The 8,810-nt window shown below is 43.1% G+C and overlaps 2 protein-coding genes across 2 annotated transcripts; both read right to left on the minus strand.

Moving 5' to 3' along the window:
- Positions 1-227: 227 nt before the first annotated feature.
- On the minus strand, positions 228-3,160 carry LOC136482077 (ER lumen protein-retaining receptor-like). The gene is made up of 6 exons (XM_066479326.1): positions 2,862-3,160; positions 1,684-1,949; positions 1,257-1,372; positions 907-980; positions 685-748; positions 228-596 (listed from the first exon to the last, which is right to left on the minus strand). Exons 1-6 carry the CDS (start codon positions 2,950-2,952, stop codon positions 560-562), a joined length of 648 nt encoding a protein of 215 aa, XP_066335423.1. The 5' UTR covers positions 2,953-3,160; the 3' UTR covers positions 228-559.
- Positions 3,161-6,979: 3,819 nt separating this feature from the next.
- On the minus strand, positions 6,980-8,161 carry LOC136482078 (uncharacterized). The gene is made up of 2 exons (XM_066479327.1): positions 8,045-8,161; positions 6,980-7,453 (listed from the first exon to the last, which is right to left on the minus strand). Exons 1-2 carry the CDS (start codon positions 8,121-8,123, stop codon positions 7,065-7,067), a joined length of 468 nt encoding a protein of 155 aa, XP_066335424.1. The 5' UTR covers positions 8,124-8,161; the 3' UTR covers positions 6,980-7,064.
- Positions 8,162-8,810: the final 649 nt, after the last annotated feature.

Below are 8,810 nucleotides of genomic sequence, written 5' to 3' on the forward strand. Positions count from 1 at the left end.
TCTGTTGGAATATAGATTATACTAGCAAGTAGCAACCAACACAATCTTAACAAATGCATCTGATATTCTTATATATATGCAAGACAATACCAAACACTTAAATATGCATTTATACTAGCTTAGATTGTGCTACATATGTCCTAATATAATGGAGGTTTAGTCTAGTGTAACCAATCTATCACACCTTATATTCGAGCTTTAGTTTTCAGATGCCCGGCCACCAAGGATTCCAAACAATTACTGATTCCAGTCTGAGATTATATTGTGTGAGAATCACTTGCTGAAAGGGCTACATCAGCACGAAATTCCCTAAAGGCGATCACAATTCACAACCCTCTGGTGCTGATCTTACGCAGCTTATTGTAAAAAGTTACAAGGTGAGCCTAACTTTCCTCTTCTTCCAACAATAGCAGAAAGATACAAGGCGATACAAGCCATGGAACCAAAATGCATTTCATAACCCAGTGGGCTTTAGCGATGCTCAAGCTGTGTATGGGGTCTGCCTATCTGATGTATTACCGAGTATTACCCTACTCTATCTTGGACAGGAGCAGCAACCTTAAGCTGGCAGCTCTAGCTTCACATTGTTCTTCCAGCTGCACCATTGTTTGGAGAACATTTTCAATGAAAGGAACATTCGTAAAAAAAAAGATATCTAGGTTAGCCAAAGGAACTTATAGTTACCTCATTATGTAATAATAGAAGAAGTCAGCATACAACAGAGTTTGCACTATTCCTGCCACCCAACCTGGGTTGAGAAAAACAAAAAGAAAATGGGTGCATGAATAATGGTTACATCTAACATAATGGGGAGTGCAAATGGATGTCACATCTTATTTAATGAAATGATGCGCAGCTCCCCTGCACATTCGAGGAATAAAAATGGATGGCACAAGGAATTCATACTTATCCAGTGGACAAAATGGGGCTCAGTGAAGTATCGGTAAATCCAGTTAAGGATATAAAGCACGCGGTAGGCACTGCATCATAACCAAGAGAATCTGCTTTAGGAATAGCGTATAAAGTAAAGAAGACAAATTAAGGCCCAAAAGGAGATGACTGATCCTAGCATGATATATCAAATATCAGAAGGCGGAATAAGAAAATTCATCCCTGTTGCCTATTTCACTATATAGGCAATGCCGATCAAATATTGTTCATACAAAACTTTTGTTGAACAGTCCTGTGCATTGTTTCTAGGCAAATACATTTTCTGTTTTTATGCATTTTCAGTAAACGCCATATATAGATCTTACCCCAAGAAGAAGACATATTGGCCAGTCAGGTTGTCAATATTCCTTGTCCGCTGTAGCAAAACAAGTTGTGGAAATATCGCGACAGCTTCCAAATAAATGGAGAATGCCCACATCACCTGCTCCAGAAAATGACAAAAACGATCAGAACTGCACAATTTCAGAAGTGAAATTCCAACAAGATTATATACTAATCAGGAGGGGCTTGCTCCTCCTGTTTCCTTAAAAAAAAAAGGAGAAAATCAACAAGATTGGATGCAAGCAGATTTCCATCACATCTAAAAACAATGGCTCCAATTAGGCAACAACCAAAGATCAAATGTCAGTACATACTCTAGAATGGTAATTGGGCTGACAGACTTGAATAGCCACTAGATTTGCATAAGCAATTAGCTAGAAATGTGGAAGATAGGAAGATGAAAACACTGACCTCTCTAAAAGTAAACTTCTCATTAATGAGGAGAGCCAGAAGAAGACAAGGCAACACTAAAACGTAATGGCGAAAGGTGTCATGATCCTTGTCATAGGTCCTCCGCACAATCTTATGCCGCTTCATGTACCAAACTATCGAGAAAGAACTTGCCAAGAAGACCAGCTTCATGACAGTGTTATACAGAGACACAAAATGAACAAACATGTCCAGATAGCGGGCTGCAAAAACAACTGCATACAGCTCCTGCGTCTTCAGAGATATGCCTGCAAGAAAGTGTCATGTGAATCTTAGAGACCCATCGAACCATATAGCAATAGAAGCTTGCTAAACATTAACATGATGTTAGGTGATAATTACTAGAGTAGCCGAATACACACAATGGATCGACATCAAGTTTATGCTGACTGAGAGAGGCGTGCCCAAACAGGTGGGTGATTGAGCCTTCCATAATCACTGTCAGAAATGATACAGGGCATACAGCAGCATTCTTCCTAATAAGGTTAACTCTCTGCTCCCTCGAGCATCGGCATTATAGTACACCCTATAACTATGAGCATTGAGGGCCAAAAAATGGATGAGTTTCATGGTGTCAAAATCCGCACATATTTTCAGCCTCATAGCACTATATGCATAGCCGCAGTACTAGTTGGCAATGAAATGGTCAAAAAAGGTAGGGATTCCAAAAAGGTGGTCTTCCTCTGCTTGTTTGCAGACAATTCTCTAAGTCAAGCTATACGTGACGGACATTGAAGGGCACAAAAAACTATGGCACACAGCCGAAGATCCTAACATAGATAGCCGAGCGGTGAACACAGTTAGCTGCAGATTGCATATGAGGATTGAGGACCAGTAACCTGCAGCCTAACGGATGAGCCTCCTCAAATTTGAGAAGAGCAGCCGCAAGGTCTTCCCCTTATCACGTTTCCTCGTTTCCTACCTACACAACAAATTCCTTGCGCCGTTCACAATGGGGGAAAGACGGCATCAGCGGGAGGCACGCAGTGCGAACGCCGCATTGCGTACACCACCGCAGCCACCTGCTCCCCTCGAGATCGAGATCTCCAGTGCGGTCCCAGAAGACCCGATCGCTAAAATCCGGAGAAAATGGCAGCGCAATTCGTTTCGGTTCCTAGCCCTGATCCCAGTGGGGCGGAGAGGGGAAGAGAAGGGCGTACCTGCGCACGACTTGATGGTGTGGATCTTGAGGAGCAGCACCACCACGCTGAGCAGGTGGGTCATGTCCCCCGCCAGCCGGAACACGTTCATCTCCGATCCCCCTCCTTCACTTTCCCTCCGCCCTCCGGTCCTTTTCACGAACGAAAGGTCCTCCTCCCCTCTCGCTCGCGCGCGCGCGCCGGGGGCTCGTCGGCGAGTGGCTGTGTTCCCTCGCGCGTCGGGGTCCCGGTGGCGGAGACGGAACGGACCCGAGACGGGAATGAAAAGAAGGTCGGGTCGACACAGACTGGATACTGGGCCCGGGTGCCCAGGATGTCAGTTGGTGCAATTGAGCGTGGCGGGTCGGAGACGCCGAGACGGCCGTGGGCAAGCGAGGGAAGTACGTGGCGAGGCTGAGGTGGCGGGGCGCCATTGGAAGCCATGAGCACACGCCGTCGCCGACACGCGCGACACGAGCAGCATGCGGATTAGCGGAGTTGGGCCGGCTCAGCGTAGCAGCTAAGATGGGCCGGGCCGCTAAGCCTAGCAGAAATTGCTTCTTCACTATGGGATACTTGTGAGCAGTTACTAAAAAAAAAAAGTCTGTCCACCCAATAACCATGTGTTTTATGCAGTTTCAACATATGAATTTTTCTGCACCATAGAATTAAGATCCAATAGCCTCCATCCTCTTTCTACCTTCAGCCTTCTACCTCCAAACAATCACAAGATCACAGATCCACAGATCACGAGAAATAATTTTTTCTATGGAAAGACAAATCACAAATCGCAGAGGAGGAGGTACCTGGAGCCGGATCCGTCACTGCACTGTGACATGTACACATCGGAACTGAGGCCAGGCCAAGCCGGATCCGTCACTGCACTGTGCCGCGTACACATCGGAACTGAGGCCAGGCCGGGAATCATTGCGCCTGTAGCTCCGACAGGATGGCGTGGCGGGACCTGAGGGGCGAGCTTGCCAGAGTCGGTGATCACCGGTGAAAAAAGAGAGAGAAAAAATCCATGTGTTTTTTCCCTTAAAACACATGTATGTTGTATAGCATTTCTAAAAAAAAAACTTCTGAGCACGATAACACGTGGTAGAGAACGCATTACCAGCAGTCGTGGGAGTGGAGGGACCGAGGGAATATGGCCGAATATAGATTCTTTTTAGAAAGGCCGTAATCACTCTCACGATAGAAGTAACAAGATGACAACCACCACCACAACATATTGCCCATGAAGCCATCAAAGTAGCAACGAGCAAACATCATCTCTCACGCTCCAAGAAAACAAGCAAAGTGTAACACTGTAGAAAAAAAGAAGGAAACTTTTTTTTTCAAAAAAAATGCCTTGTTGGGTTAGTTCAAACTAGCCCAACTCTTCCATAACCTTTTGGATCGGCATCTTTCTCCCACTTATATTTTGTCCTCTCCAAACTAGTTGTCGCTTTCTTTTCCAATGATCCTATTTTCTCTCCCTAGACTCTCGAGTGAGCCATCCATTTCTCCGATGCTCAGTCCCTTTAGTCACATGCCTTTTCCTCTTGGCAGAAACTTCACTGATGCACACATTTCTCTGGTGCTCCCTGGCCGTAGCCACCAGTGATTTCCGGTGGTTCCTAAGAACATGTGCAGAACAACCTAACACATGTTCTCCGGCATTTAACACTAGGCATGTCTGATGCATGAGCATGCAATTAACTCTATTTCTTAACGTCTTTGCACTCAGACATCTTCTTCCACTTGGTAACTTGGACTTCTTGCATGACTTGTAGGTCTTTGGTAGCATCTAATGTCTTGCTTCGGGTGTTGATCACTATGATCTTCACATTGCCTTTTGTCCAAGCCAACTTTACATCCATTTGAACTCTTGTATAGTAAGAAACATTATTAGTCCAAATGGTTATTTTGTTAATCAACCACTAAAATCAACTATTGGCCCTTGCTAGATGCCATTTTCTTTACGCACCCAACTCGAATCCGCACTATTGCCATCCCTATCACGACTCCTCCTAACTATACATACTATTCAAAGTTCTACATGTGCAATACAAAACAGGGTGAGAGAGATCATAACCAGTGACATGGTAGGTAATTCCCATGCAATACAGTGTCCACTTTTGTTTGTTTGATTTTCACAATCGAGGGACCTTCAAGAGTTCCCTGATCCAACCTCCTATAGTTTTTAAGGTTTATAGAGTAACAAAACAACATCCAAAGCTCTCTTTAATCAAATCTTATATTTGATGGCATCTTAAATCACTTCCTCTACCCTCATATATGGGTAATATAATGGTCATCCCCCCTTATCTACTTCCGTGTGTAGTTTTTTTCTAGTCACGGCTACTTTCCTACCATATACTAGCACCTCTCCACGTAGGATCATATTGCCATGTGTCCCTCCCACGCTGACTGCAAAAGCATCGAACACCCCTCCCACCACTTCCACATCATCCATATCCAATCAAACCAACCCAAAAGATATCCAACTCAATGAAGCCACCTATCCAATCCAACATCGTGTTGACCCAAATCCAATCCATTCATCAAAATAATTTCAACGTTAGTTGGTCAGACCGTGCGGCAACATGACGGGCTTCTCTTCCTTCTGAATGTGATAATGCTGGCGTTGCGGCCTCAGCTACATCTTAGCTAGAGAGTCGCTGAATTGGCGTGTCCTCTTCAATCTTCACTTACATGTCTATGATATGTTGCTGCATCACGCTCTACTCTACTTCTATGTCGATGTCCATCAATCCATGTGCTGAGGGGCAGCTTGAACACGCCTCCTTTGGTCTTCCTTCCGCCGGACGTCATCGTGTTTGGCGAGTGGCAGGACATAGGCTCATGCCACGACGACAATTTCTCTGCCACCTTGGCGGAAGAAGAGACGACTACGCTGACCATGCTTGTCGTCTAGGCATCCTTGCTGGTTCTATCGTCAGAGGACACCATGACTTCTTTCGGGCATCGCAATCCTCTACCACCAGGCCTCTAGTCAGGAACGACGGGATGCACGGCCATGGTGAGTGAAAGGCGTATGTCCTCGCGCGCGAGTGACAGGAGGTGATCGGTAGACGAGAACTCGAGTTCCCAGCTATCATATCCTCGCAAGGGCGAGCGACACGAACGCGAAGCCGATTAGCTGATCGTCCTCAACCTACACATGTGGCCCCAATAAATTTATGGATATCTAGGTTCTGGTATCCAAATCAATCCGATGTGTATTGGTTTCATCATAATGGACGTGTCCAACTCCAAACTAATCCATCCAATTAAATCCAACATAGGTTGAGTCTATTTGGGTCATGTATCAATAGGGGGAGATTGGTGCTCTGGAAGAAAGACAAGGTCAATGAAAAATCGTGGTTCAGATTACTTACATGGCATGTTTAAAATAAAACAGGTAGATATCTAGAGAACTATCATGGCGAACAATCTGATGGTGAATACATAAATGTTTAGGATAGCCATATACAACAATGAACAAGGGATTAAATTTAGAAGGGCTCTTCAAGATAGGGAAGATAGGACGTTGGATCACTAAATCATGATATTATATATATTGTTATAATTTAATATTGTATAAACCTAGCTGTTTGAACATGTCAAACAATTACAACCAAAACAAATGGGGCTTAAATTAGGGTCAAAACTTCACATATATTAACATTTTGGTCTGAATAAATAGTAGTAGTAAGATGACACAAATATTAGTCTCTATAATAAATATCTAAAATACATTAATATTTTCCACTGCGAAAGGCAAATCAGTAGAATTGGAATTTTAACTTAGGCTCGTTAAATTATGTGCTCTCCAGTGCGTATCAGACACCTAGTGAACATGAATAATCATTTTTGTGCTCTCCAATAAACTATTATGTAAACTATATAAAATCGGGATTCTTCCACACAGCAGTTATGTTTTCAATATGTTGTATCTTTATTAGCGCTTGTTCTGTTTCCAAAATTCTGTGAAACATGTCCAAAATTTCTAGGGCACTCGCTCATATCAGTTGTTCAAGAATACAATGAGTAGGGGCACAACGAATGAGCTAGGAAAAGGAAAAGAAATGTTCTCCAGCTCCATTTCAAAAAAAAAAAACTAACAAGACACGGAACCAACATTTTTTGAAGAAAAAAAAGAAAAATACATGAAAACCCCCGTGAAAAGAACCATCATCTTAATTCACAAACACTATATGCATCCTAATAATATAATTAGTTAGGGGGAACTCTATCTAACACCCCATTTCGCTCTTTGCCACTAGCAGCCAGCGAGGCCATGGCGAGCTCAAACTGCTCGATGGTGGTGAGGTTGGAGAGGGAGAACAGCTCCCTGGCCCCCTCTAGGCCCCTTAGGTTTGACAATTTGGTGGATCCGTCTAGGCCTATGTGCACCACGTGCTGCACATCCGTTGGAAGCCCGATCTCGATACTTGTGTCATCATCGTCCTCCTCCTCATCCTCGTCCTTGTATATCTCGAAGATATGGGAGAGGTTCTTGAAGCTCTTGAAGAGCTTCCTGATCCCTGCGAGGAAGTCCCGCTCCCGCCTCGCAGCCTGTTGTTGTTGCTCCTGGTTGGCATTCTCTGCATCCCTGATTACCGCTACCTCATCTGTCAATCAAGAAATAAAGGGGTGAAACTAATATATATATATATATATATATATATATATATATATATATATATATATATATATATATATATATATATATATATATAGAACTACTATCCTGTAGCTGGCTACAGAATAACTTATTCTGTAGCCACTTTGAGTTATGATAATTACTATGTTAATTTATGAGATTATAGTAACTCCTTACTAAGTTGTTTAATATAATGTTATGGTAAATATCCCCATGTGTTATAGTAACCTAACTATCGTAAATATGTATTGACATTATGGTAAATTAGTATATAAAATTATAGTAAATGGAGGTGGCTACAGAATAACTTATTTTATAGCCGGCTATTGAATAGCCTCTCCCTATATATATATATATATATATATATATATATAATAACCAATACAAAGATAGAAAATCTTTGGTGACTATTGCTAATTTACATACAAATTTACTCTTTATGTGGAACCCACTTGTCAATTAGCCGATGCTACAAATCTTCATATCCAAAAGTTTGTTCATAGGAAGGATTCCATATATACATGCGCAAGATAAGGGCATATGTACTTACTTGGAACTGGAGAATTACGGCTTGGTGAAGATTGTGTTTCAGGCTCCTCGTTGGGTTGCTGCTCGCTGATCGGTGTCATGCTTGCTGAGGGCGAGGCAGGAGCGAGCAAGCTAGCTAGTGTTGTGATTGTGAGTAGTGCCTGAGTTTGGTCGCTCAGAGTCGCAGTGTTATGTAGTGAGAGAAGAGAAAAGGAGAGGTGTGGAGTGCAAGGGAAGGTAGTCAAACAATGGAGGTGGTTATGGTGGTTATACGGATGGATGGATAAATGGAGGTAGCTGCGGCCATGAGTTGGTTTTCACGGGTGCAGATCTTGCCGTCCTTGCAAGTCTCTCTGCTTGGTGTCCAGTACAGCGGCCGCCGGGTTAACAACACCTGTAGTGTTCAGCTGTGAATATATTTCGTTCCCTCGCTGCTCCTATCAAGTAGTATACCCAAATCTGTGTTGGCACCTTGGCCTTGTCTCTCTGTTGCATGAATTTTGTCAGATGAGCCAATACAATATTAAAAGAGCCCAAATTAGTATGCAGTATATATGTATGTGCAAGAAAATTGTCAGCCTGTCCACTTGGTCGTAAACGATCGTAAATTTTCAGCCAGAATAGTATTTTTGTCTCACACCAAACCAGCCAGCAATAATAATCCATAATCGTGATCGTATACGATCGTATCAGCCGAACAGGCTATGTGTATGTGCAAGAAAATTGGCAGATCCGCTTTTCCAAGGTGCATCATAGCATCGGAATTCACGCTTGCCATTGACGTTTTT

The sequence above is a fragment of the Miscanthus floridulus genome, chromosome 9 (genome assembly GCF_019320115.1).
Source record: "Miscanthus floridulus cultivar M001 chromosome 9, ASM1932011v1, whole genome shotgun sequence".
Lineage (NCBI taxonomy): Eukaryota > Viridiplantae > Streptophyta > Magnoliopsida > Poales > Poaceae > Miscanthus > Miscanthus floridulus.